This window comes from Mollisia scopiformis (genome assembly GCF_001500285.1).
Source record: "Mollisia scopiformis unplaced genomic scaffold LY89scaffold_26, whole genome shotgun sequence".
NCBI lineage: Eukaryota > Fungi > Ascomycota > Leotiomycetes > Helotiales > Mollisiaceae > Mollisia > Mollisia scopiformis.
In genome coordinates, this window is record NW_017263606.1 from 705,422 (window position 1) to 731,725 (window position 26,304).

General features: G+C 48.4%; 11 protein-coding genes across 11 annotated transcripts; 7 read left to right on the top strand and 4 right to left on the bottom strand.

Moving 5' to 3' along the window:
* Positions 1-142: 142 nt before the first annotated feature.
* On the bottom strand, positions 143-1,083 carry LY89DRAFT_656267 (uncharacterized protein). The gene is made up of 2 exons (XM_018212374.1): positions 570-1,083; positions 143-521 (listed from the first exon to the last, which is right to left on the bottom strand). Exons 1-2 carry the CDS (start codon positions 1,006-1,008, stop codon positions 358-360), a joined length of 603 nt encoding a protein of 200 aa, XP_018064838.1. The 5' UTR covers positions 1,009-1,083; the 3' UTR covers positions 143-357.
* A 2,371-nt stretch (positions 1,084-3,454) lies between these two features.
* On the top strand, positions 3,455-5,242 carry LY89DRAFT_596762 (HET-domain-containing protein; the record flags this gene model as incomplete). Its single annotated transcript, XM_018209940.1, has 2 exons — positions 3,455-4,231; positions 4,304-5,242. Coding segments are annotated over 2 exons (1,716 nt in total), but the record flags the coding sequence as incomplete, so codon positions are not given.
* A 253-nt stretch (positions 5,243-5,495) lies between these two features.
* Positions 5,496-5,999, bottom strand: LY89DRAFT_561121 (NAD(P)-binding protein; the record flags this gene model as incomplete). Its single annotated transcript, XM_018208455.1, has 2 exons — positions 5,496-5,842; positions 5,915-5,999. Coding segments are annotated over 2 exons (432 nt in total), but the record flags the coding sequence as incomplete, so codon positions are not given.
* An 843-nt stretch (positions 6,000-6,842) lies between these two features.
* LY89DRAFT_627027 (uncharacterized protein) lies at positions 6,843-8,153 on the top strand. Its single transcript, XM_018211130.1, has 2 exons — positions 6,843-7,280; positions 7,331-8,153. The coding sequence occupies exons 1-2, from the start codon at positions 6,910-6,912 to the stop codon at positions 7,947-7,949; spliced, it is 990 nt and encodes a 329-aa protein (XP_018064841.1). The 5' UTR covers positions 6,843-6,909; the 3' UTR covers positions 7,950-8,153.
* Positions 8,154-8,353: 200 nt separating this feature from the next.
* LY89DRAFT_689716 (putative Trans-aconitate 3-methyltransferase) lies at positions 8,354-9,988 on the top strand. The gene is made up of 2 exons (XM_018215957.1): positions 8,354-8,781; positions 8,830-9,988. The coding sequence occupies exons 1-2, from the start codon at positions 8,768-8,770 to the stop codon at positions 9,680-9,682; spliced, it is 867 nt and encodes a 288-aa protein (XP_018064842.1). The 5' UTR covers positions 8,354-8,767; the 3' UTR covers positions 9,683-9,988.
* A 332-nt stretch (positions 9,989-10,320) lies between these two features.
* LY89DRAFT_689717 (EF-hand) lies at positions 10,321-11,719 on the top strand. Its single transcript, XM_018215958.1, has 3 exons — positions 10,321-10,937; positions 11,014-11,247; positions 11,331-11,719. The coding sequence occupies exons 1-3, from the start codon at positions 10,751-10,753 to the stop codon at positions 11,357-11,359; spliced, it is 450 nt and encodes a 149-aa protein (XP_018064843.1). The 5' UTR covers positions 10,321-10,750; the 3' UTR covers positions 11,360-11,719.
* On the bottom strand, positions 11,626-12,120 carry LY89DRAFT_787505 (uncharacterized protein; the record flags this gene model as incomplete). The annotated part of the gene is made up of 1 exon (XM_018223080.1): positions 11,626-12,120. One exon carries the CDS (start codon positions 12,118-12,120, stop codon positions 11,626-11,628), a length of 495 nt encoding a protein of 164 aa, XP_018064844.1.
* Positions 12,121-12,475: 355 nt separating this feature from the next.
* LY89DRAFT_656280 (putative Saccharolysin) lies at positions 12,476-15,199 on the top strand. Its single transcript, XM_018212375.1, has 3 exons — positions 12,476-13,504; positions 13,550-13,991; positions 14,039-15,199. The coding sequence occupies exons 1-3, from the start codon at positions 12,779-12,781 to the stop codon at positions 14,980-14,982; spliced, it is 2,112 nt and encodes a 703-aa protein (XP_018064845.1). The 5' UTR covers positions 12,476-12,778; the 3' UTR covers positions 14,983-15,199.
* Positions 15,200-16,087: 888 nt separating this feature from the next.
* LY89DRAFT_760361 (MFS general substrate transporter) lies at positions 16,088-18,118 on the top strand (the record flags this gene model as incomplete). Its single annotated transcript, XM_018221507.1, has 3 exons — positions 16,088-16,498; positions 16,545-16,928; positions 16,973-18,118. Exons 1-3 carry the CDS (start codon positions 16,310-16,312, stop codon positions 18,116-18,118), a joined length of 1,719 nt encoding a protein of 572 aa, XP_018064846.1. The 5' UTR covers positions 16,088-16,309.
* Positions 18,119-21,694: 3,576 nt separating this feature from the next.
* LY89DRAFT_262641 (uncharacterized protein) lies at positions 21,695-23,146 on the bottom strand. The gene is made up of 3 exons (XM_018206283.1): positions 22,562-23,146; positions 22,423-22,512; positions 21,695-22,372 (listed from the first exon to the last, which is right to left on the bottom strand). Exons 1-3 carry the CDS (start codon positions 22,825-22,827, stop codon positions 21,787-21,789), a joined length of 942 nt encoding a protein of 313 aa, XP_018064847.1. The 5' UTR covers positions 22,828-23,146; the 3' UTR covers positions 21,695-21,786.
* LY89DRAFT_262640 (uncharacterized protein) lies at positions 23,147-24,173 on the top strand. Its single transcript, XM_018206282.1, has one exon. The coding sequence runs from the start codon at positions 23,467-23,469 to the stop codon at positions 24,001-24,003; it is 537 nt and encodes a 178-aa protein (XP_018064848.1). The 5' UTR covers positions 23,147-23,466; the 3' UTR covers positions 24,004-24,173.
* The last annotated feature ends 2,131 nt before the right edge of the window (positions 24,174-26,304 follow it).

The following is a 26,304-nucleotide window of genomic DNA, read 5'->3' on the forward strand; positions in this document are numbered from 1 at the left end:
AGCAAATCCTCTCATCACGGGGTGTCCGCAGACTGGCTGAGACGGCAGCTGTAGCTGCAGAACGGTATTTCCTGGTCTTCTTCGTTTATAAAGCAAAGTATCAAAGAGAGTCAGTGAACTGTAAGCAAATGTTTTCATTAACCGTCATCATTCATTCTAGCTCAAACTGGAGATGCAAAACCCTCGATGCAACCAAGAACGAAAAAGCATTAGCATTAAAGGAATGTGTTAAAACCAAAAACCAAAATTCGTTCCGCCAAAATGCTTCCCACCCCGTGCGCCTTTCCTGACCCAGCTTTTCCTAACCGAAGACCCAAATGAAAGGTATAATTCGAATCTCCATGATGAAGCTAGCATTTAAGCATGGCAAGAAACGCTCTCAATGGTTTGAGGAGGACCAACAGCCCAGGTGTTAGCGGCGATTGGGGCCAATGCAGCTGAGCCGTCGACAGAGACGAAGTTGCAGTTTGATGCAAGAGCAGCGTAGGTAGAGACGAGGGTTGAGATGGAGAGAACGTTGTCTATAGTCTGTCAGTTCTAATCACGCATAGCAAAGCAGGATAACTTACTGGTAGCGACAACACTTCCATCAAGAGGAACTGTCAAACTGTACGTAGCTCCAAGAGTCGGATCCGCACCATTGAATGCAATGGTGATGGAGGTTGGTGGCGGAGGTGGTGGAGAGCCACCAGTGCAAGAGATTGAGGTGACGGTTTGAGGTGGGCCGACTACCCAAGTGTCGGTTGGGCCTTCGACGAGAGCGGGAGGGTAGTCGACGGTGTAGAGGGTGCATTGTGTTCCGATATCGATAGTATCCGAGGAGACACTGGAGATGGAGAGAGCATTGTTGGTGGGTTGGTCGGAGCCATCAAGAGGGACGGTGAGTGAATATGAGGCACCAGCTGCTCCGTTGAAGACAATGACGCCAGAGGTAGTTCGAGGAGATACAGGAGCAGCGTGGATAAGGGCGAGGCAGGAAGCCAAGCTGATGATATTGGAGAACATCATATTGATTGTAGACGTTGAGGGTAGATTGAGATTAGATTTGTGATAGTATGAGAATGAGATCTGGATATTGATGTGAATGTTGGATGTTGAGCGGGGTATCTGGAAGAGAGTTCATGTCTTTATATACTTCGAGAGCCTCATTGAAGCTCTCGCTCACACCGCTGCCAAGTTCCGTTCGTGGGCTGAACATCACAACCTCGGATACATGATCATTTGCCAACACATCTTCTCAGTAGGAGACCAATAGATTACCAGTGTGAAAGCCAAGAATCCAATGCCGAGGACGGACACGAACGGTGGAGAGATCTAGGGAACACAGCCACAAGGGACGTTGCAGAGAAGTTCTTACAATTCTGCAGCCTCGCGTTTGTATTCTGCTCAGCTTCAGTAGGTGTAGTCAGATTCAAAGTCTTTAGATGATCTGACTGTAATCGCCTCTGACCGCCAAGAGTAATACGCAAATATTGACAAACATGTTCTCAACTGAATTGCAAACAAACTACAAACAGTGAATGTAAACTTTATTGAACCGTTCGTCTGATAGTAATGAGATGAGTGCATCGCATACCGACAAACATGATACCCCAAACTTAAAATTTAAGCTTACAATATGATGCACATGGCCCCACCGACTTATTTATGGAGTGGCTTGCTCTAAACCAAGAGTGGCCGTGTCAGCCAACGCTTGTATGGCTTGCAGCTTAAACGGTCTGCACGAATGAGAGCATTCGGAAAATTTGAGGTTGCTCAGCTGCCAACAATCTCGTGTGGAGAATACGATGTCAGCCTTACGATCACGAGACTGGCGTTCACGAATCGTTCGATTCTCACTCCACATTGCTGACTTGAATGAGTACAGAGCAGTAATAGTACTACACATTGTATAGCTATGTGTCATTGAATGACATGGAGATGTAAAGTCAAGAAACTTCCAAGATATCTCTGGTCGACTAATGTACTGCAGAATAGAGCCAGCATCACGTGGTTCCAATATACCTCGGGACTTCGTCGCTGGAGAAGGCCACAAAGAGAAGCTGAAAAGGGCATTCATGCAATTGATTCGGGCTGGTGAGGTTCTCGCGCTCCAGGATCTACAGACGAATTATCTAAGGAAAAGAGTTTCAGGACTGGGAGGGAGACATGGATTGTGTACACTGCACTGACAGACGAGTTCCTGAAGCCACAGAGTTGTCCATTGATGACGTGGATTGAAGGATGTTAGGATTGGTTGCGTTAATCTCAACGCGCCTGGGCGCTCTTTCCCAACAGGTATGGTGAGCTGGTCAGGAGTGCGACTGTGTCCAAGCCTCAAGGCTATGAACGTCGAGACTTCTACGACTTCACGTGCGACTCCTGATTGACGATCGAAGCTGGGAAACCATAAATGAAGCCAGCTAGTAGGTTGATCAAGAAGGACTTGGGAGAGAAGTCGAGGTCAAATTATCGCTTTTTAGCTTCCAGGCTAGTCTAATTATAGCAGTCGAGGACCCCTTTACCAACTTCACTAGTGACTTGCGAATTTCTACAATTGCATCAACGCAATTCGTCCAGTTCATATCTTTCCTCGTGTCGATTATTGCTTGGATCTTGATGTCACAAAAATTTTGGATCTGGTATGGCCGCCATTTCGAGGCCATCATCCATCTGAGGGTTTTGACCCGAGGAAATGGTAGCGAATAGCATTCCATACCGTGGAAGCAAAAAGCGAGACAAAGTGTTTCGTGTAAGTTACAGTTATTTTTGAATAAGCCCAATCAAACAACAACAACAACGTTATGGATAACAAGCGCTGCGGTGGTCATTCCAACATGTATTCCATTGGCCGAAGCAGACTACATCGCTTAGGCATACCTAGGCGCCAACATCTGAGACAAAGTGGTCCAGGAATCAGGATGACATTTTCAACTCATTTATGAGACTTTCTTGAAAATTTTGACTATATTCCAAGCTGAGCCGATTCAATCAAAATGTCATTATGCGAGGTGTGCTCGAACATCGACATCAGAGATTTGCTCATTGCCGCTCACAAAAGATACAAAGACTCTCCCAGAAGTGACCGCATCGAAGACATCACTGAAGAAATTATCCCATACAATCATTATGAGAGAATATTTCAGCTTCGTGATAGTGCAGAGCAGTGCGTTTTTTGTGGGATGATTTGGGACACACAAGCTTGGAGAATGGAAAGTGAAAAGCCCGAAGACCATTTCTTTGGAGACGAAGGAGTTTTCTTGTATGTCGTTCATCATGGCTACGGGGAGGACGCCATACTGAGGTGTGACTTTCGACTGGCCGTTCGCATTGGGGATGCTATGAAAAGAGTCCATTCGTACCAGATGTTTCGTACTTTAACAGGAGGTGAGGCAGACACTGATGAAACTCTTGAAATGGGAAATTATTCTGACTCTGAAAAGATGATCCAGTAGCGGAGTTGCTCCCCAAATTATTACCCCCGAATTCAGGCTCCCCAGAGTGCCTTTCACACGCGAAGCAGTGGCTATCGTCTTGTCAAGCCGGCCACTCAGACTGTCATCGTGCCAACGAGAACCATGCACAACTCCCCACTCGGGTTCTTCGAGTTGGTAGCGATGGAGAAGATGCGAGTTTGTATGAAAGCAGAGGCGAGACAGGTCGTTGGGCAACACTAAGCTATTGTTGGGGCAATGGTCCTAAGCTCATTCTGACCAAAGAGACTCACTCAGATATGATGAGGGGATATCCGTCGGAAGACTTTCCTGCAACAATTCGCGACGCTATTATCACAACTAGTGCTCTGGGTATCCCGTATCTATGGGTTGACGCACTGTGTATTATGCAGGATTCCAAGAGCGATTGGGAACAAGAGGCTCCGAAAATGTCGCAAATATACACCAATGCAGTTTTAACAATTATCAATGCGAATGCGACAGCGGCAACCTCGGGTATCTTTCGTGATCGTGACCGGTTCGGCAATGGAGAATACCGAGGACCAACTTGCAGTTTACCATGGAGACGCACTGCTAGCAAGGAATATATAGCTTCGCAAAATGAATCCAGTCTTGCGTTGGAGTCTATTGTTATCCGCGGAGGGAGAAGCTCAAAGACCGACTGGCAAGGCCCCGGACCGGATAATCTTACCTCTCCTTGGGCGACTCGAGGCTGGACATTACAAGAAGAATTATTGTCCTGGCGCACGTTAACATTCATGGAAAAGGAATTGCTATGGGGTTGCCCTTCAACCCAAGTTTGGGAATCAGGCCAGTTCCGGGTAGCTTCCGTGGACTTTTCACGAAGTTATGACACTTCAACTGTGCAGCGTGTGAAGCCTAATCTGGGCCATGTCAGATTATTGCCGAACAAGAACGGCTTGAGTCTTTCCACTTCGCTCCCAGGTCTACGCACACTGAGTACACCGGAAATATACACCGCTTGGTACACCATGGCGGAGAATTATTCCAAGCGAAAATTGACCAAGGATACGGACAAACTCATGGCAATCGTGGGTCTCGCAAAAGATGCGCAGAACTACATTACAGACACGTACTGCGCAGGATTGTGGCTTAACGATCTCATTGCCGGGCTTGTGTGGAAATTCGATGCGGAATCCTGGTCGGACACAGAAGAATACGAAGTTCCACCAGGCTCAAAACTGCCGACGTGGGGTTATGGACGTCTCAAGGCCAATTCAGACTCGAGATTGCCATCTTGGAGCTGGGCTAGTATTAATAATGAAGTTTACTGGGCATTTAAAGAGCAATCTGCAGAAAAAGGGACTGCGCGGTACACAGAAGTAGCACATGTCGAAGAGAGGAAGATAGTGTATGCCTCCGACAGCCCATACGGTCCAGTAGAAACTTGCAATCTTGTGCTGAGGGGGCCAACATATAGCTGGTCTGCAGCTGAGACAGATTTTAACCAGACTAGGCCGAAATTGTATCACGATGTGATTCGACATTTGAAGAACGACGGCGAATATCAAGCACGCCACAAAGAGCACGTGAATCAAACCATTTTGGTCCTGCAGCTTGCTTGGATCGAGGAGCTGGTTCGAACATACAAAAAGGGCGAAGATGACACAACTAGGTTGACCTGTGCACTTCTCGTTTTGGAGACTGTGGAGGAGCAAGAGCCAGAAGCGCTGATAAATGGCGCGGAAATTTATCGGAGAGTATCTCAGTTGTACTCTGGAGATGTGACAAATGAAAAAGCAGTGCGAGAGGCTGAATGGGGGATGAAAAGTGTCAGAATAATCTGAAGGTACAAATTGACTCAGATGAGCTTGGAGGTGGCCATGAACATGAGAAGCATTATTAACACGAGACCAATTACCGAAGACTATCATTGACTGCGATGATTTAAGCCTAGAGTGTGCGTGAGCTCGCAACCTTGCATCCAAATAGTCAAGATTGCACACATATAGAGTAATCTCTTGGGGTTTGTGAGTTTCGGCAACAACACTTCCCACCTGACTTCTGGCAGATCATTCACAGCTTGAGTGTCTTCCCGTCTCTTATAGCTTTCTTTCCATGAACAAGCACGCACCATCCGTCATGTGCGTCTGTACCAACATGTCCACCGACAACAATCTTGAATTCTCTTTGAGCGTACTCGAAGTCTTCTGGGGTAACGCTACCGTGTTGGAACCACACTGCTTGTACACCAACTTCTTTTGCCTCTTCCAGTGCTTTTCGCGTTTGGTCGGTCTGTGTCAGGAAGGATAAGGCCGTCTCCGAAGGGTGAGGAAGAGAGAGAACATCTTTGGTAGTTGGGTATTTTATGTCATGTACTGTGATTAGGCGGGTGGAAGGATTGATTGGGGTGACGGGTAGGTTCTCATCGATGTACCAGGTGAAAACTATTTTCATCCATTTATCAACCAATTCTCTTTCAGAGGATATGTGTGAGAGGCAAAAATAGGGTACAGTACCTATATGTCCGAATTTGGCTTCATTTCCGGAGGCGCCTACAACAGCAAAGTAGGGTGATTTGAAAAATGCTTCAGCTGTTGCTTCAGCTGCTGCTTTTGCTTTTGCTTGTTCTTCTCTGGTCTGTTTTGCACTCATCTTGAACATGTGCGTTGAGGATGAAGCATTCAGAGCACGGCACAGTTGCTGTGAAAAATCGCCGAACTCAGTGAGTGATCTTCACGTGAGACAGTTTAAGGTTAAGCTCAAAAAGGTTAAAGGGAGAGATCTCCTGTGCCATGGACCTGCATCCAAGATACACATCGAGACGTCTTTCAACGGCCAAAATATTCTTCCACCTCAGCTCCAATCTCGCTCTCATCTCGCTCCAAGCTCCAGGCAGTGCCAGACTCAACCTGCTTTGGATATTATTGACGACCGCATTTCAATCCTGGGCAGTTTTGAGACGTGGGACGAAACCGTCGAGGACCCCTACTACGCGCTTGTGAGCCAGCGATTAGGCGCGCAAGTGTCTCGGGATGAATGTCCACCTTCTCATCAATACCGACAGGGCTGAAAGGTGACCAGAAGTCTGGAATACCCGCCCTCCACAGTGGATCGTCTGAGCATACCGAGCTTTGATGCGCTGTGATGATGGCAATCGTCCTCATCTCAATTCTTGAATTCTATTTCGATTCCATATTTGTCTCCCGATGACCCCCAAGAAGTCCTCAAACATGCACAGTGTCATACCAGCTAATTGCCTCAATGTAAGAGAGATTCGATGGATCCAATCACAACGAGAATGCGTACCGGCTGCAGCTAAGACGCCTTCCCCTTTTCCGATGCAAAGGATTGGGTTCGCACAGACGAGACAGCTGCGCCGCACAAGCGCCCAGAAGGGGTACGCGCTTGCTGGTCACTCTCAAGAACCTGACTTTTTCCCGACATTAACTTTTTATCCACTTTTCAATTGTTCTTTGCAGCGATTTCATCACATCGTTGTCTCTTTTGAAACATGTCAACAAATCAAGCGCGAACGAATCTCGGCCCTCTTACTACTACAGCTACACTTCCTTCGTCATGTCAGGTACCTGTTGAGCAGTGCTCAACATGCAGTGAAGCTTGGGGAGCACAAACATGCTTTGCTAGCACGATAGATAGCACTGTCGATTATGGTGTGCAGGACAATACCGATTGTTGGCCATCGACAACTTCCTTTGTGGCTACACCACCAATTCCACTGCAAGGATGGGGATTCTACTCTCCTGGTCTGGTATGTCCAAGTGGGATGTACTCTGCATGTTCTGCCACTGCGTCAAGGTCGTCGGGGTGGCCGGTTCAATTTGGATTGTTAAGTGGGGAAACTGCAGTTGGATGTTGTCCTAGGTGAAGATTACCATGGCAGAGAATTGCAATATGTACTCACCCTTTGTTAGTGGTTATACCTGCGCGAACGGTTATGCGCAAACATGCTTAACAACAGCATCTCAAACGAGCTTTCAAGTCGTATCTTGTCAATCGGGGTCCACAGGCCTCTTCACCTACCTCACTCTTCCTCAAACCCTCACTTCTACCGTCGGCAGTTCCGCATCCGTATTCTTACAGGATCAATACGTTCTGTCGGCGCCCCTGATACAAATCAACTGGCAGTCCTCTGATCGAATAAGCTCGACGACATCTGGCTTTGGCTCGAGTAGCCCAACATCCACATCCTCCTCACCAGCATCACAAACTTCCTCATCCATCTCAACACAAACTTCCACACCCTCATCAGGTTTGTCGACGGGAGCAAAAGCTGGCCTAGGAGTCGGCATAGCAGCAGTTGTTCTAGCATTCGTAGCACTTGCATTCTTCATCTACCGAAAAAGAAAGAATGCTTATGCACAAACAGGACAAGACTCACCGCCCACCACGCAACCGTTATATGAGATGAATGGAGGGAAGAAGGATTATTACAGTGGGCAGGCGGAATTGCCGAGTGAGAGATCAGTCTGGGAACTTCCTCCGAAGGACAACAAACCGCAGCCTCAACAAGTTCATGAGATGTATGCGTGATTTTGGTTTTAAGGGAGATTCTGAGATGCGGTCTGCTTCGTGTGTATTTTTGAGCTAAGCATAGTTTTAAGCATATTAGTTTTGGCGGGCGTCGGTATAGGGGCCAAAAGAGCATGTTTTGTTGCATTAAAGGGTCGGGTGTAGGGAAAGTTATACCTGAACGCTTCTTAGACGGTGTTCTTAGCACTGTAGAATATTACAAACCAATTCATAATTGCCTCCTCCACATAATAAGTCATAACCAATTCAAAAATGCGAGAAAATGATTCTGCGGATGCATCCGTGCCTTAGTGGAGCTACCCGATGAATTTCTAGGCTCACAGGGTAGTTTAAGGTTATTCGCGGCCCTGGAGAAGGCTGAACCGCGGCAGCATTCACCCTAAGCCTCGTCAATTCCGACATCGCAAACCTACAGCCAGGAACTTGGATAAAAGACGGCAGGTTTTTTGACCAGACGACTCTTTATATGAATGTTCTTTCTCCCGTTCAACTCAATTCACTTGCGCTCCCATTCAAGCACAGTCACGTCCATATTTCACTTGATTCATAAGCTTGGTGCATATATACCCCCCTTCCACGGTTTCTTCTCTTCTGTCTATTTCACATCTATACTCAGAACAACGAGAAAAGCTCCTGAGGTTCCACAAGCCACATAAACTTGTTAGCATTGCACAGGACGCACGTTCACACAAGTGTCTACTGGTTTGCAGACCATCCCTGGGTCGTGACGCAGCTCAACCCCCAATTCTTGCTTCACCCCGCAAATACAACCACCTCACCTCAACCCCTCCACTTGACCCCCCAAGACAACCTTCACAATGACAACCTTCGCGCAAGTCTCCCTTCCTCCCAATCCTCCCTCCAAGCTAACACTCACCAGCAAAACCGGTTTCAACGCGCTCTCCTACGCCGCCTTCCGCCCAACCTACCCACCCCAAGTCTTCAAAACAGTCCTCACCTACCACCGCGGTCCCTCCTCCCTCCTCCTCGACTTAGGCTGTGGCCACGGCCTCATATCCCGCGAACTTTCTCCCTCCTTCACCCGCGTGCTCGCCACCGATCCCTCATCCTCCATGATCACGCAAGCCACGTCCTCTACTCCCCCCTCCAAGTACCCGAACATCGAATGCCGACAAGCGTCCGCAGAAGACCTATCTTTCATCCCAGACGGGACCCTCGATATGGTGGTCGCTGGGCAGGCGGCGCACTGGTTCGATTACAGCAAGGTGTGGCCTGAACTTGGGCGGAAGATGAGGAAGGGCGGTACGCTAGCATTCTGGGGATACAAGGATAACACTTTCGTTGAGAATCCCAAGGCGACGAAGATATTGGATCATTACTGCTATGGCGAAGAAACGATGGGGCCGTATTGGGAGCAGCCCGGACGGAATATTCTGAGGGATAAGTATCGGGATATTTCGCCGCCGGAGAAAGAGTGGGAGGATGTGGTGAGGGTGGAGTATGAGCCGGGGACGGAGGGAAAGGGGAGTGGTGAGGGGGAGGTGTTGATGAGTCGAAGGATGAAGTTGGGGGAGGTGGAGAGATATTTGAGGACGTTTAGTGCGTATCATGATTGGAAGGCGGAGAATGGAGCGGAGAGGGATATTTTGGATAGGATGTTTGAGGAGATGGTGGAGGGGGAGCCGGAGTGGAAGGCGGCGGGGGAGAAGTGGAGGGATGTTGAGGTTGAGAATGAGTGGGGAAGTGTGATTTTGATGGCGAGGAAGAAGTAGGGGATGGGGTTGGCATCTCTGGCTTGTTTTCCTCTGCGGAGCAGATGGGCGAGCATTGGCCCTGAAGGATATGCATGTTTTCTGGAGGATTTTATATCCGATGTTCTTCTGATCTGGATTGAGACCACGACTTTCAGCTCGTGAAGGATGACGATTTTCAATATATGAAATCATATTGCATGGCTTTTTCAGCGACGTAGCTCTTGGAGTTGGGTTATCGGAGACGGCACTCGAATCTCTCTTCTTTGGTAATTGATACCGTGTATCAATAATAGAACAATAGAACATAAAATCGCTGCTTTTCAGATCTATCAATGAGTAAGATAGATCACTGTGATGACCACTTGACTTGCATGGCGTCCAATATCTTATGTCTGGTACAGAGGAAATATACATATTGGGCATTTGATCAAACTGTTGACAAGCAATATTGACTAAGAACAGAGTGAAAAAAACCCATTTCGAAAGATGTAATGAAAGAAAAATAATACCACTGACGTAACAATTGAATCAATCTGCGAATCTCCATCTCGCTACTCGTACATCAATACGCTGAGCTGAATCGCGGACGTGCACCCGTTGCCATGCCCACCACGAAACACCCTATCTCTCTCACACAGCACATCTCAACATCAAACTCCACACCGACAAAACGTCGCACGTCCCCTTGCAATAAAAAATCGCATATTCTTCCTCCATCTTCAATCAATCATTCACCCATCCTCAAACCAAACATCAATCGCACGCAGTCAATCACAATGGTGAGTCCAATCTTTTATTTGTTATTGTGTGAGGAGGAGAGGAAGGTTAGGCGCGGAATTCGGGCGATTCGGTCGTTGCTGCATTAGTACTGGTGCCAGACAGAGCCTCGGGGAGAATAACAACAACAGGAAGTTGCGAGTTTGCTTCATTCGCTCTTGTTTACTTTTCCTCCATTCTCTTCTCCTCGCAAATCCTCTCTTCCTCATCACATCACACGATTACAGAATCGATAATCTGCACCCTTACTTCTCACACACATACGAGTTTCTTTGGATAGCGATTATTTGAGAGAGAGAGAGAGAGAATATGGCATCTAACACGGCACCCTACGACGCGCAGGCAAGCACCAACTACAAGGAAGCATTCGCGCTCTTCGACAAGCGCGGCACGCAGCGCGTGCAAGTCGACAGTCTGGGCGATCTGCTGCGGGCTTGCGGACAGAATCCTACGTTGGCGGAGATTCGGGATTTGGAGAAGGGGGTTGGTGGGGAGTGTGAGTTGTCCTTTCTCCCTTCCTGGACTGTCTCATGGGAAACAAATAAGACAAAATGCTAATGGAGAGGAAACAGTCGATTTCGAAACCTTCTCCAAGATCCTGAACCGACCGGGTGGATTCAGAGATCCGGGCGAGCCAGAGGAGTATTGTCGCGGTTTCCAGGTCTTTGATAAGGATATGACGGGCTTTATTGGGGTGGGGCAGTTGAGGTATATTTTGACGAATTTGGGGGAGAAGATGAGTGATGAGGAGGTGGATGAGTTGTTGAAGGCGGTGGATACTAGTAGTGGGGAGATTAATTACACTGGTATGTTGATTCTATCCTGGTGGACTTTGAGGAAATCGACTGGACCAAAGGAGATAGATTGGATAATGGCTAATGATTGATAGATCTTGTCCGCACGATCCTCGCAAACTAGACAAGCACCCAGAGCGATGGAACGAGATATTAGAGAGCATACTTCTTTGTACGACATACGAACATTCATGGCATTGATGGATAGGGCTGTGATGAGCACAGATGGCTGGCTGGGGCGTTCACGTTGATATTCATTGTTTGACGTATGAATCCTAGGGGAAAGAACACAGACAGCATAGCGTTGGCAGGAAATATCATGACTGCAATTCTATTCCTCTACACTTTTCCCATCCAGTGAACTCCTCGCTATGCAGAACCAAGAGTGCTCTATTCAAAAACAGCAACCCCTCCACTCCTAATATCAACATCTTCCTCCCCAATCCTCTTCCCCTTCCAATTCCCACCCATAACACTCGTCCCCAATATCCCCCCAGGCAACAAATACATCACCTGCCCCCTATACTCCCCCTCCTCTCCCTCCCCATCAACATCCATCTTTTCCCCCTGGCCCTGACCTAGCCCAACAATCTCATACCCAATCACAACCCGACACCTTTCGCACCTATACAAAACCCTCTTCTCGAACCCATCTTCCCGTCTAATAATCACCGCTTTATTGTCCTTTGTAAGAGCAAGTAACAGTGTATACCCGGACGGAGGAAGAGGGTCCTCGGATGGTGCTGGTGGAGAGGAGGGGAGCGGCAGGATTATGTCGGGGGAGCTTGAGGTTGTGCGGCGGGGGAGGGTGGTGAGGGTGTGGGTGCTGGCGAGGAGGAGGGTTGTGCAGTGGCAGTGGTAGGTTTGGATTTTGGGGGGTGGCATGTTTGAGAGGATTGTGGACAGACAGGAGAGGTAGGTTGAGAGGTGAAGGTTGGCTATTGTTGACGAGGCTGTGGCTCGAGGCTGAGGGATGCAATGCAGATTTGGATCTTCGGTGGAGGATTTGTCTTGTGAGGCGTGTAGATGTTTGTGTGATACTGCAGGCGGGAAGTGAATGCTGTTGCGACTCGGGAGAGTTTTCGAGAGTGGTTTGGTGAATTAATTGGAGATTCTTTGTTGGTGTAGAGATTTCAATTGGTGATGGAGTTGGAAAGCTGCTGAGATCAGCTAGAGGTCCTTGCGGCGGGAGAGCAAGTGTACAATAGCTAGCTGCATATCCCAGACCCTGTGATGCACTGCACTGCATCGACCACGAAACAGAAACAGAAACACATTTATCCATTCACCTATACACTAATTCACTTCCCCTCATTCCAGTCACCCCCAATCTGCAAGGGCGATTCACCGCCTTCCCCCTCCAATCCTGGCGCTTACCTTCCGTCTCCGCACCATCCTCCTCTCCCTCTTCCTCTTCATCTCTATCCTCTCCATCCTGGCTTCCACCCGCGCAGGCACCAGACTCACCAGTCTCTTCGCCCAAATCAACCTACGTCCCACAAGCTTCCCCTTCAGCAAGACTCGCCCCTTAACCAACAGCACGATGGCGCCCTCCCAATACAAGACCCCGCCCCAAGCCCCTCCCCTCTTCACTGCTACGAAAGACTCCCTCATCGACGACGCGAGGAAGATCTGCGGCTCCACGAGAAACCTGCTCGATAAGCTGGCCAAGGATATCAAGCCTGCCCACGCGACGTTCGAGAATGTGCTGTTGCCGATGGCGCAGGACGAGGACGCTGCTGCGTTGGAGAACCGCGTGATTGGGTTCTACCAGGCTGTTTCTACGGATAGTGAATTAAGGGATGCGAGTTCTAAGGCGGAGGAGATTATGGATGAGTTTAATATCGAGGCGTCGATGCGGGAGGATATCTTTGCCCTCGTTGAAGGGGCGTGGGAGAAGAGAGAGCAGAGCACGTTGGATGGGGAGAGTTTGCGGTTGTTGGAGAAGGAGCGGAAGAGCTATATTCGGAATGGGTTGGGGATTGAGAAGGGGCCGAAGAGGGATCGGTTTAAGGAGATTAAGAAGAGACTTAGTCAGATCCAGATTGAGTTTCAGAAGAATCTGAATGAGGAGAATGGAGGCATTTGGTTTACGAAGAAGGAGTTGGAGGGCGTGCCGAAGGATGTTTTGACGGGCTTTGAGGAGGGGACAGGTGATAATGAAGGGAAGTTGAGGTTTACTTTTAAGTATCCGGATTTGTTCCCGACGTTGAAGTTTGCGCTGGATTCGGAGACTAGGCAGAAGGTTTTTATTGAGAATGAGAATAAGGTCGGTCTCAAGCTTTTGTGTGCTGGTGCTTTGCTGACAGAATAGTGCAACCAAAATGTTCCATTATTCAAGGAAGCTATTGTGCTCAGAGATGAGGCCGCTAGACTTTTAGGATATCCGGATCATGCCTCATTCATCATCGAGGACAAGATGGCCAAGACACCAAAGACAGTTCTTGACTTCTTGGGTGATCTCAAGGAACAGCTTGCTCCAGGTGGCGCAAAAGAGGTCGCTCATCTTATGGAAATCAAGAACGAGGATCTCAAGGCCAGAAATATGGCTCATGAGAATGACGGAAATTATTATCTCTGGGATACGAGATTCTATGACCGCATGATGGTTGAGAAGGAGTATTCGATCGATGAGAACAAGATCGCTGAATACTTTCCACTTCAATCCACGGTTGAGGGTATGTTGTCAATTTTTGAGGAGCTCATGGGCTTTGTCTTCATTGAGATTAGTCCTGAGGATAGGGCGAAGCTTTCTCGTGAGTGTTCCTGCTGGTATCTGAAGTAAACTGGCTAATGAGCCCAGCAACCGGGAAGGCTGAAGACATTTCCTGGCATGAAGATGTCAAGATCTTTAGTGTATGGGATGATGAAGGAGAAGGTGGAAGTTTTGTTGGTTATCTTTACCTGGATCTCCATCCTCGTCCTGGAAAGTATGGCCATGCTGCCAATTTCTCTCTCCAACCAGGATTCATCTATCCCAATGGCACTCGCCGATACCCTGCCACAGCCCTTGTGTGCAATTTCTCCAAACCTACCAAGGATAAGCCATCTCTTCTCAAGCACGACGAAGTTGTAACCTTGTTCCACGAACTTGGTCATGGTATCCACGATCTCGCTGGTCGAACGAAATACTCTCGCTTCCACGGTACATCCGTCGTCCGCGATTTCGTCGAAGCACCCTCTCAAATGCTCGAAAACTGGTGCTGGACTCCCTCCCAACTCAAATCTCTCAGCAAGCACTACGAGACCGGTGAGAAGATCCCAGATGATTTGATCGAGAAGCAAATCAGCGTCAAGCATGTCAACGACGCCCTATTCAACCTCCGCCAACTCCACTTTGGTCTCTTCGACATGAAGGTCCACACTCCCAAGACTCACGAAGAAGTCGAATCCTTCAAAGTTTCCGAAATCTACAACACGCTCCGCACGGAGATCTGCGGCCTCAAAGGCCCAGAAAGTTTTGGCCTGAAGCCAGATTGGGGTAATGGCCAAGCAACATTCGGCCACTTGATCGGTGGCTACGATGCCGGCTACTATGGATACTTGAGTAGTCAGGTCTATAGCACGGATATGTTCTATTCGGTCTTCAAGAAGAATCCTATGGATCCGAAGGAAGGGAGACGATATCGGCATACGGTCCTCGAAAAGGGTGGTAGTCAGGATGAGATGAAGTCTTTGGAGGATTTCTTGGGCAGGAAGCCGAGTACAGAGGCGTTCTATGCGGAGTTGGGGTTGAAGGCTAAGTAGATTTGGGTGAATGGGGTGTATGATCAGAACAATATTATGGTGGGCTTTGGAAGCAGACGACCGTATTTGGAGAGACAAAAATATGGCTAGAGAGAGCTATCGTTGATATTCAGTAAGCGCAAATACCGAAGATTCTACTTAATAAGCGTTTCTAATGTGCTTTGTGTTCTTGATCTACTCTGCATTAAACATAGCCAAACTCTTTAATTTACCAGAGCTTGAAAAGGTAGTCTAATGTCTTATGATCACCAAGGTCGCAAACACTGAGCCACAACGGTTTCCCTCCCATCCGGATCTTCACCATCTGCATATCGGAAAGCCTACAAATTCTACTCGAGATAGCTTGAATGCATTTCCAGATCTGCCATACATTAAACGTATCCAAAGTCTTTCGTCTTACAAAGCCAGAAAGTTATCTTATGATCACCAACTTCACAAACACTCAGCCACAACCAAACCAAGCGGCCTTGAATCGGTTTCCACCTTATCCGGATCTCCATCATCGATTCTCGGTCGGCATATCTATCTCCCAGCAACACAAGCTTCATGAAGCAGACGATTTTAGATGATCCGTATGATCTCCGTCACACCACTCCGATCATCTTATGTGAACTCCTGGCCACCACTTTACCTACCTACCCAGAAATACACATCTCCACGTGACCCCACACCAAATAACGCCGTCTCGCTTAACAAGGGGGGGCAAGAAGAGGATCTCCATCCGAAACACGACCTCCTTCACACAACGTCTTCACCACGTTTCAAAGCCCCGCCACCTCATGCGGGCCGCGCTCTCAGATTTCAGACGGGGGCATCGAGCGTATTCAGTGGGCAGCACGCAGATCATCGGATGAAAGGTCTCTCGTCCGAAGACCGCTTTTAGCATGGACTGGACGGGTTTCTTTTTTTTGGGAGAGGCTTGTTGTTCATGCGGAGATGGGGGGTGGGCGGTCTGGGTTTTTGAGACCTGGGACGCAGGAGCCTGCCTGTTGTTGGTATGGTATGGTATGGTATGGGTGGCCATTTTCATGCGTCGTCGTCTTGAGCCGGTTCTGCTTACTTTCTCTTTATCTCTTGGGTGATCTGATCTGATTTTTTGAAAACGTCTCTTTTCTGTTTTCTGGTTTGATTATTATTTTGATCTACATACATACATACATACGTTCTTTTTAATTGTCTTTTGTTTTGCGACTGGATTCGTATTCTTTTCGTCGAAACGTGTAACTGTCGGGAACAGATTTATTTATTCATTCATTGATCTTTCTGGAGTGAGGATTTGTTGAGTCTTTTTTTTTTTTTACGATTATACCCAGAAGGAAAGAAAGAGATGGATACTCGACCTAAATTGCCGCAGAAGGCTTTCAGGAAGGAGGGGGAGGACTTCGATGCCTTGGAGGATAGGAAGATTGGGAATGGGTCGACGTTGAAGTTTGGGAGTCAGAATCAGATGGAGATGATGAGGGCTGATACTGGAGATGTGTTTCCGAGACCGAGTAGTTCGCATGCGGATCCATTGGTGAGTGCTTCGCTTTGGATGTTGGATGAAGACTGACGATGAGCAGAATTGGGTACGCTGGCGGAAGGAATTAGCGTTTGCTTCGCTGATGTTGGCGACGGCCACGATTGGGAGCTTGAAGACGATGTTTGTTACCGTCAATGCGGTGATTGCGACTGAGTTGAATTCCTCGTACACAGGCGCCGCAGCGTTGACTGGCGTACCGTTGATTATTGGTGCGATGACGGGTGTCAAGAGTCAGATTCTCAGTCAGACGATTGGAAAGAGGGGGATCTATTTGGTCAGCTCGATCGTGATGTTGCTTGCGGCGGTGTGGAATATGCATGTTACGAGCAGCTACGCGGAGTTTATGATCTCGAGAATCTTTCAGGGTATGGGATGGGGAGCATTCGAGGCTTTGGTTGGAGGTTCTATCAATGATTTGTTCTTTGTGAGTTGTCCAACATTGGGAAATGAGCACTGCTAATTTGAAAGGTCCATGAACGATCAGCTCGAATGAACGCATACAATGTCGTCAACATGCTCTTCCTTTGGGGATCACCTATCCTTGGAGGCTTCCTATCGCAGTCCACCCAAGGTTTCCGTAACCAGATCATGGTCGTCAACATCATCCAGGCCTTCTCGATCGTCTTCCTAATCCTCGGTGCTCCAGAAACGACATTCGATCGCACAACTGGAGCTACACCACCCGCAGAGAATGCTCCATCAGGAACACCATTCAAACTTTACCTGAACACCCTCAAACTCAAGACCCAACACTCAACCCGTCCATTCTCCATCACCCGAGCCATGCAACCACTCAAAGCGCTCTACGCCCCCTCCACTCTCCTCACAATGCTCCTCTCAGCACCTCTCTTCGCAACCTCCTTCGGAATCGCCGAATCCCTCTCCCTAATCTTCACCTCCATGCCAACCTTCCTCTTCCCCTCCCGCCTCGGCTTCCTCTTCATCCTCCCTCTCATCTTTTCCCTCCTCACCTACACCATCTCCTCCTACATAATCTACATCCGCTCCAAACCCCCACACCACCTCTCCCCCTCCGCCTCGAACATCACCCTCGGGGTCTCGATCCCAGGCCTCGTCCTCGCCGTCGCCGGCCTCCTTAGCTTGGGTCTCTACACCGAACAAGCTCTCATGCCAACCATCGTCTCCGACGGCTCCGGCTCCGTCTTCGCCTTGCTCACCGGCGCAGACATAAGTCTCAAAACCGTCTCAGCACTCTTCGGTATCCTGGTCGCCGGCTCCGTGGTCCTAACCTACGCCTCCACGACCCACCTCTCGTGCTCGCAATCCTCAACAGCAAAAGCCTCTCTCTTAACAGAAGGAACCCGGTTCTGGGAACAGATGTTAGCCGGTATCTGGACGATTGGCATGCCGATGTGGGTCCAGGGCGCTACGCAGGAAGGTATGACGATGGTGATGGGGTTCAAGGAAACGGCGATCGCGTTGGCGGTTTTGAGTGTGGTGTTGAGTTCGAGTGTCGGGGCGCTGTTGTGGAGTAAGGGGAGGGAGATCCGCGGGGTGGATGCGAGGGTTTTGGGGCGGGTGGAGGAGAATGAGGGGGAGGGGCAGGGGCAGTTGAAGAGGTGGAATACGGGGGATAGTTTTATGGATGTTTAGATTTTCGGATTTGTGGGAGGGAGGGGGGATTGGAGTTTTTTCGGGGAGGGATGGAGGGATATCATGATTTGGTTGGGTGGTTGGTTACACGTTTATATCTTGGCCAGCAGGGCTGAGCTGAGAGGTTTTTATATTGGTACTTATGGTATGATGAATAGATAATGATATACTGTTTTGCTTTTGATTTGAAGATCTGTGTTTCTCGCTCTTTTTTCAATTTATTATTCTCGTGGCCGTCGATCGATACTTTGAGTTAAGAATCTTGAATTTTCGTAGAGTTTGGAATATACAATACTCACTAAAGATGAAGAAAAACTCCCCAGTCAAAAGAGTTTACTAACCCTTTCATGTCTCGCTTGGCCTCAACCCGAGGTGGACCAGGTTCTAGTGACAGGTATTGATTCTGCAATTAAGAAGCTCAACTACACATTTCAAGAATCTCGCGTGTCAACTATCACTAGAGTTCGCTAGACTTGGGCTTGGTACAGAGGCACACTTCAAATCATTTTATCATAAGCCCTGCCAACTCTTCATTCCGAGACCTCTTTCCTGGAAGACACTAACCCAAATCCGCAACGAATAATTTTTATACTCCTTTGGAAGAATCATCATCTACCAGCTTTCTACAATCACCTCCCACCCCTCTCAAAAATGCCAATTCCCACCTCGTTACCAAAGTCTACCTACTCCACTTCTTTAATAACCAAACCCGCAGTAGCTAAACAACACCCAAATCAGCACTCTTCCCCTCCCTCAAACAAAACAAAACAAAAGTAACCCACTCACGATAAATCTCCTCCCCCGCATGGAAAGCCGGCGGTGCCACACCAGGAACAGCATGGAAATCCACCCCACCCCACACCACTTATCAACACTTACCTCACCCCTCACAAACCCAGATACAATTGCAAACAAGCAAGAAACTTACAACCATCCCTCACCCCCTCATCCCCCTCTCCCCCTAGGTCCGGCAACAAAATATACGCACCCTGACCTCCACCACCAAGACACACTAATCTGGCCATCCATCTACTACCCGGGACCAAGACCCGTGGCTGCCTTCCCGCTAACTGCACAGCTGGCTGGGAATATCAACAGCTAACGCACCGGCCCCGCTTCGGAGTAAGGTGTAGTTCCCGGGTTGTTGGGCGGCGATGGTGCCGTGTAGGAGGTCGTTGGGGGAGAGGGTGAATATGCTGGTGGTGGTGGTGGTGAGGTTTGCTGTGTGGAATTTGGGGAGTTGGTGCTTGGTTGGTTGCCTGCGGGAGTAGAATTTTAGGGGAGGGGGGAAGGTGCTCGGGAGCTTAAAGGTAGTAGACTGGAAAGTGAAAGAGAGGTAGGGATAAGGAAACGGGGAGTACAGGTAGAACCGAGGGTTCCGGTGTTGAGAAGGGAGATGGTGCTGTTTTTGTGGGTGGATGTGCCGTGGAGGGTGAAGGTGTAGGGGAGGGTTGAGAGGGTGGTGGCGGTTGTGGGGCAGAGGGCTGTTGTGGTGGTTAGGTGAGGGAGAGAGTTAGGAGGGTGCGGGACGGTTTCATTGTTGGGTAGGAGGCTGAGATTTTTCTTCACTTGGTGATAGAGGGGAGTGGGAGATCTGATAATCTCTTGAAAATGTGTTCAAAAAAAACCTTCCTAGGATGAGAGAGAACAAGAAATAACATAATGTACCATCCTAAAGTTCTACATCACGAAAGTACTGTACCTCCCTAAAAATGGTCTTCTGTACTTGGTGGTGTCACCCTGTGAGAACCACAGTTTCCCAGAGTTGCATTGGACAAGCGTCGGATAGGAAAGATCAGCAATCAGTATCTCTGTAGTATGCCACGAGTAACTTGTTTCAAGGACTGAAAGAAGTTCAGCTCAGATAAAAGCTTCAGCTGGGAATTCTGGTGATTGCGCCAAATGCTTGGGACTAGCAAGATCGACTGTATTACGAGGCCCACGATAACGAAGTGTTCAGTGAAATCTGACATGTGCCCTAGATAGGGATGTATGTTTCAGGTTGTTAAAGATAAAGATGCATCATGAACACACAACAGTGAGCTTTCGAACTCGTTCGAAAGCTTCACTACGCATGTGACAAACAAATGCACGTCTCAAAAACACGACATGGTTTGTGTGAAAAATTGTTCAAAGATGTCCCGACGTATCAGAATAACAAAATATAGCCCAAAGACACGATTGCGCAGAGAAACCGAAGTCATGCTATTCTATTCCTGGACACGGATCTTAACCAGGAGACAAACAAATTGATTTGATATCTCTGGATATTATTGACACTCACACTTCACAAGCACCATGATCATCTGAAATGGCATGTCAACCCAACACATGCAAGCTCCATGGATGTTTTGACAACTACCCTCCAACCGTACAAAATCATCTGAAACATCTTGCATGTAAACCAGACACTTGACTCCTCCAAGATCTCCTATCAGTGTCTTGGTAGCTATCAAAAGAAAGGAACAGAGAAAGTCGAGCCAGCCAATTTCTTCATCAACAGACGCGAGAGTTGATTCAAGAGAGCACGAGAATGTGCTAGCTGCTTCGAATGACAACTTTTTGCTTCAGCCGACTGAAGGATCCGGGCCCGACGAGCCCGTTTGGATCATCGTCGACGGGAGAAAGGGTAGAGGTGAAACCCACACTCCTGGTGCTTCAATGATTGCACGATTTTCTCAAATGCTGTACAAACAAATCACCAACTCACCTCGTCCGAAAATTCCAAAATTCTTGACAACGGCGCTCCACTTAACGAAAGATCATCCAGCAACGATGAATACGAAAATCAAAAATATTTAATTCCCAAAAAAGAAAAAAAGCACCCAAACACACACCAGCACTAGAAATGCGCAAACGCCCGGCACCCCAGACACTAATCGAGATCCATCGCGCCGCCTTTGCTTTATGTGCAGTAACTAGTCAAGAGGAGGTGAGACGACGGCGATTTATACTTCGCGTCCTTCAATTCTCTCCTCCCTGTAAGCAAAAAGAACCCGAATATCCACCCCCCCAACATTCCGAGCTCCTGACTTCCCATTCACCTCCTTCCAACCTTCCAACCCCCTTAGCTCAAAACTTCACCTCCAATCCCCTTCACCCCCAAAACAGTCCCAGAACACCCATGGCCAAAAGACACAAAGCCACTCACCCAAAATCTCACAAAGAAAAACTCAATCGGACATAAAGGAGTCCCAACAGATCACTGCACGGATCGACTTACCTACCGGGTGAAGGGAAACACCGTGCGTATGTGCGTGCGTGCGTGCGTGCGGCTGAGAGGGGTATGTACATTAGTCTTGGCGTTCGTTTACGGTGGAGGGAAGATTAGGTCACGCCACTTGCACGGGGTGGGGAATGACTCGTGTATCAGGAGCAAAGGATTGAGTGGTGATTGGATGAACGGATGTAGCACAGAGAGAGAAAGAAAGAGATTGTTGTAAGGGTTCATATTAGGTACGTCTGCAAGCAATTGCAAGCACATATCTGTCTGGATGAAAAAAGGGGGAAAAGTCAACGCCAGCTAGCTCGGAAAATGGCAGCAAGCAAGTAAGCAAGCAAGCAAGCAAAGCTATGTACAAGCATACACTCCCCATCCATGATGATTTGTCCCCATAACTCCGCCATTCATTCATTCATCTCCACACATCCCTTAAGAGAGGAAGTATCTAGACTTGATGTTCCTTATCCTTAGCCCTGTCACTTGCGCCCTTGATCATGGTACTGAGATCACCAACGGGGATCTGGAACGGGAAATCGAGCGCCGCGAGCATGATGGCGAAGAAGATCCACCAGCCCGCCATGCTCGTCACGAACGTGAACGCACCGGCCGCGATCTGTAGTCGTCCCGCTAGGGCCGCAGCACTGGGGTCGTTGTTCGCGATCGAGTTTGCGTTCTGCCAGTAGGCGCCTGAGAGAAGGCCAAAGGCGATGACGAGCGTGAAGAAGATGACCACGAAGACGATGTTGGTGCGGAGCGAGCAGATCAGGTAGACGAAGCAGAGGACGCCCATGAAGACGAGGAAGAAGCCGAAGGAGGCTGTGAAGCCTACTGTTGCTTGGCCGGCGGCTTCGGGTTGTCCTGTTGGTGCGTAGAGGCCGTAGGCGTAGTAGAAAGGTTGGAGGGTGGCGGCGAAAGTGAGCCAGAAGGCGCCGAAGGAGGTGAAGACCACGAAGGGGAAGGTGTTGCCGAGGATGAATTCGAGGAATCCGCCGAGGAGCATGAGGAGACCGCCAAAGAAGAAGTAGCTTCCACTGTGAAAAGTTAGTATGTTGTGAGATCGAGTGAAGATGATCGATCTTACATTCCGGCTGCACCGTTACCACCAGCACCTCGCCATCCCATCAGATCGCAGGAAAGTGGAGACAGAGAGAGCAAGAAACCGAGGAGAGCACTGTGATTTGTTAGCCAAGATCGAATTGGAAGATGAAAGGGAGACATACACAGGTGTAGGATTTCCGAAAGTCTTTCTCAAATCACCTTTGACCGCGTTTTGTGGCGACAGATAGATCTTCTCGAACAGCTCAGGAGAGATCGAAATGCTGCCTGCAGTTCTGATCCGCTTCAATGCCTCGCCATGATCCATATTGGAATCATTCAAGTGATATGCACCGCCTCCGTTGCCATTGGTGTATCCGTGACCGTTCGAGAAGTCCTTTTCCAATGGATCACCGTTTGCACGAGCTTGCTGGTTGTATTCGGTGGCCATTGTGGCGGTGTTGTTTTTGGATGGAGCGAAAGTTCCGGAGAGGAGATCCGATAGATATATGGGAGGTAGAGCTTAAACGAGACCAGAGTCTGGCGATAATCGGAAGACAGACGTAAACAACACAATGAGAAGGCACGGAACAGCGTTACTTATGACCGTCAACAAGGAGATAGATAGAATAATCAAATAACACCCTGGGGATGCGAACTGTTATGTAGCTACTCAAGAACACGACTTGTTCACCTCCGCACTTGCGGAGCCCCGGATTCCTGTCGCAGTTCAGAGCTAATTCTTACCAGTCGATCAGACGATCCCGGTAGATGCAGCTCATCAGAGAGCTCCCACCCCCGAAAAGGAAGAGGTGAAGCTGTCCCAAAGAGCTCAAGTGTCGAGTATTGGCTTGGGTTAGCGAACAATGGAGAGCAAAGATTGGAGATTTACCTGTTGATCTGGGAACTACCCGGCTTTAGCTGTCAAGGCACAGACTAGGACCGTTTCGTAGATTGCTCATGGGTAGCTCATGCTGGAGAGACAAACTTCGAATCATCTGGGAGCCCTCATTTGTTCGGTCGGTTTGAAAGCCGGAATCCGAGTTCTGTTGCGGGTGTTCACTTCCTGTATGTTGTATCAATTGGCCAGATGTCAACGAGGACTTTTTCCTCTGCGTCTCCCCAGCTTGATACTTCACCACTTCTTCCCTTCTTGACCCCTATTCAGCGTTTCGACTCTGCGGCGTGGAAGTCACGTCATGGAGAAAAGGAACGGAATTATGGCGCTTCGGTCAACCAATTGGCCTTGCATCCCTGTATGCTGCTGCATCTTGGTAGCAGTGCGCCATGGCTCTCCTCGCACAGTCGTTGCACGACTCGCGCACTGAAAATTATACTGTATGACAGCGTCCCCCGTCCGGCGGTTCACAGGGATGGCGTGGACAATAGAAATGCCGGCCCAGTGGAAGAGGCGTGGATGGTGAGCGTCAGTGTAGACGCAATACAGTTTGGCGTTGGCCGTCGATCGCGTACCGAAATGCGGGGAAGTGTTGGGGGGCTTGGGGCGTGGAGACGAGAACTCCAGAACTCCTCCTCCGTGTCTCGGGTTCGAGGTGATGCAGGATTGCACATGGCTGGCCCTCTGCGGTACAGCGTACACTATGCAGAGAGGTACAGATCATCATGATGAACAGTCTGGACCGAGAGCTGGATATTGATGGTGGTGAAGATGTTTGGAGAGTGAAAGTTGGCGAGGAAGAAAAACTTTAAAGTTTCCACAAGTTCTCTTCAAGCGAGAACTGCACGTGATGCTCCTCTATTTGTATTTCATGCCAGCCAAAAAAGCAATACGAGCAGCTACCATTTTGTTGAGTGCATTATCACGGAGATACCTGCCGGCGAATCATGTACTGAAATCAAGCAATCAAGCAGCCATACAATCATCGGTCCAGATTGCCTCCAGTAACAACCCCAGATTGAACGGCTTCCAAGCTGTGCGGAACCAAACAGACGTCGGATAGAGCACCATACGGAAACTAGGCTGGCGGATATCGAATCAGGATCAGAAGCGGGATTTGAATAAGTATTTCATTTCTTAGCTGTGATGTTACGCAGTGGGCTTTATGCAGCTTCAAGTGGCTCTTGGTGCTTTGGGACGGGAGGAAGGATGGCATTCTCCTTTGGTGATGAATGTATGACCTGACCATATCTCTGGGTTTATATCACACACAATTGACGTGCAATATGACACTCGTTTCACATCTCACATCTCCACAGCTCTTCAAAGCATAGGGCTACTCTCCTCCTCTTCACGTGATACCCATCAAACTCTCATACCTATTTCTCCTCATCTCACTCCTCACGATCTCCACCTCCACCTCCACACGAGAAGCGTTCGAGTGCCTCGGCCCCCCACTAGTGCATGCTGACTACCTACCAGGTAAACCAAGCTACTCCCCACGCCATCTTCCTTAGTGCCACGGCTACATCTGCCGAGGTTATGCTCCCGTGATATGGGTGCGGAGAAGAGCCGCATCCCGCATCCTGAATTGATGGTTTGTGGTACGGATGTGTGTGATCCTTGGGAAGGGAGATGTGGACTTTTCTTGTAGCTCTCGGTAACGGAAGAGAAAGCGGGACAAAGGTCGGGGTTGGTCGAGAAAATTGCTACTTTTGTGACCGGGAAGAGAGCTCGAGCTATATAGCGTACTTACCCCCTTGATGATTATATGCTAATTTATCACAGATTTAAAGACATTTGAGAGTAGATGCACAGACAGAATTGAGTGAGTCCGTCAGCAACTGATACTTGGAAGTGGCATAAGCTCTCTCTCCCCCTTCAAGTTATTGTATGATGGTTAATTAGCAAGGGATACACTGTAATGACAAGGCTTCGTTTTTTCATTTGGCTTAGATTGCAATATCAATCAAGCAAACCAATTCAAGCGTGATAACCTCCTCTTAAATGCATGCTCTTAAGAAGAAGGCTTATATGGACATGACAGTACTTCCCAATTCCATGTTAAGTCCACGTTAGCATACGGACTCTTAATGTTGTTAGATCACATCATCTGACTACAATGTAACCCCTGATCATATGCCACTTTGCTTTTTGCAGGCATGAAAACATGCCTCTTCATTTTGAGAGAGATTGCACAGACGAAATTGTGTAAAAATGTTTCAAAGTCCGTCAGCAACTAAATACTTTAAAGCGTCACGATATCTCTCCCTTTCAAGTTCCCGAGGCGCAAGAAAGTAAATTATAATTTGGGGGTGCATTGTAAAGTATAGGGAACTTGAAGTGATTGCAACAGCGATATATGAGCGCCTCAGGCGTATCTTTATCGAACGTTTATGACGATTCACGCGTCGATTGAGTTATCCATTTCTTCTTTAATCTTATTGTTGGCGCCTAAGGCGCCTATCAAGAAGCATAAAAGAACTTTTTTGCTCCTCCTCAAACCTGCAAAGATATGTATTCGTCAACTACCTTGACCCATGGGTGGCGGCACCCGGCTCCTGAGTACCTAACCATGTCCATGTGTGTTCATACGTAATGGACGGAATAGCAAATGCACCCGTAAAGAGATTGTAATCGTTTAGGTGCACTGTTGTCGAATGGGTTAGGTATTGCCGACTGTAATCAAGTTGACAACGGTTTTAGTTGAACATGAGAAATATGTTTGCTTAGTTCTGACATTGACTTTGAACGCGATGACATGCAGCGCCTGTGTTGCCAACTCAAAAGCACGAGTTGTAAAAGCCACATGTATTTGTACCATGATAGAATCTGAAGTAGACTTTTGCAATGCTAGAACTTGAGTTATTCACCCTGAGCGCTCAAGAAGCCAGCACGCTAAGTGGGCCAGGTAGTGTACAAGTGCAATCTCTAAATTTATAAGATCTTGGTATACATGACTTTTCATGCACAAGATGGATTTCTTGCCACCCTCCAATATTTCAGAATACGTGGAAATCGAGTCACAAC

Bases quoted from the DNA above. Each gene is read 5' to 3' on its own strand.
- LY89DRAFT_656267 (XM_018212374.1), bottom strand. From the start codon at position 1,008: ATGATGTTCTCCAATATCATCAGCTTGGCTTCCTGCCTCGCCCTTATC. The intron at 522-569 runs GTAAGTTATCCT...GACAGACTATAG, and splicing joins TGGAAGTGTTGTCGCTACCA to ACAACGTTCTCTCCATCTCA.
- LY89DRAFT_627027 (XM_018211130.1), top strand. From the start codon at position 6,910: ATGTCAACAAATCAAGCGCGAACGAATCTCGGCCCTCTTACTACTACA. The intron at 7,281-7,330 runs GTGAAGATTACC...ACCCTTTGTTAG, and splicing joins GCAGTTGGATGTTGTCCTAG to TGGTTATACCTGCGCGAACG.
- LY89DRAFT_689717 (XM_018215958.1), top strand. From the start codon at position 10,751: ATGGCATCTAACACGGCACCCTACGACGCGCAGGCAAGCACCAACTAC. The intron at 10,938-11,013 runs GTGAGTTGTCCT...GAGAGGAAACAG, and splicing joins GAAGGGGGTTGGTGGGGAGT to TCGATTTCGAAACCTTCTCC. The intron at 11,248-11,330 runs GTATGTTGATTC...AATGATTGATAG, and splicing joins TGGGGAGATTAATTACACTG to ATCTTGTCCGCACGATCCTC.
- LY89DRAFT_656280 (XM_018212375.1), top strand. From the start codon at position 12,779: ATGGCGCCCTCCCAATACAAGACCCCGCCCCAAGCCCCTCCCCTCTTC. The intron at 13,505-13,549 runs GTCGGTCTCAAG...CTGACAGAATAG, and splicing joins TTATTGAGAATGAGAATAAG to TGCAACCAAAATGTTCCATT. The intron at 13,992-14,038 runs GTGAGTGTTCCT...TAATGAGCCCAG, and splicing joins GGATAGGGCGAAGCTTTCTC to CAACCGGGAAGGCTGAAGAC.
- LY89DRAFT_262641 (XM_018206283.1), bottom strand. From the start codon at position 22,827: ATGGCCACCGAATACAACCAGCAAGCTCGTGCAAACGGTGATCCATTG. The intron at 22,513-22,561 runs GTATGTCTCCCT...AACAAATCACAG, and splicing joins TTCGGAAATCCTACACCTGT to TGCTCTCCTCGGTTTCTTGC. The intron at 22,373-22,422 runs GTAAGATCGATC...AACTTTTCACAG, and splicing joins GGTAACGGTGCAGCCGGAAT to TGGAAGCTACTTCTTCTTTG.
- LY89DRAFT_262640 (XM_018206282.1), top strand. From the start codon at position 23,467: ATGTCAACGAGGACTTTTTCCTCTGCGTCTCCCCAGCTTGATACTTCA.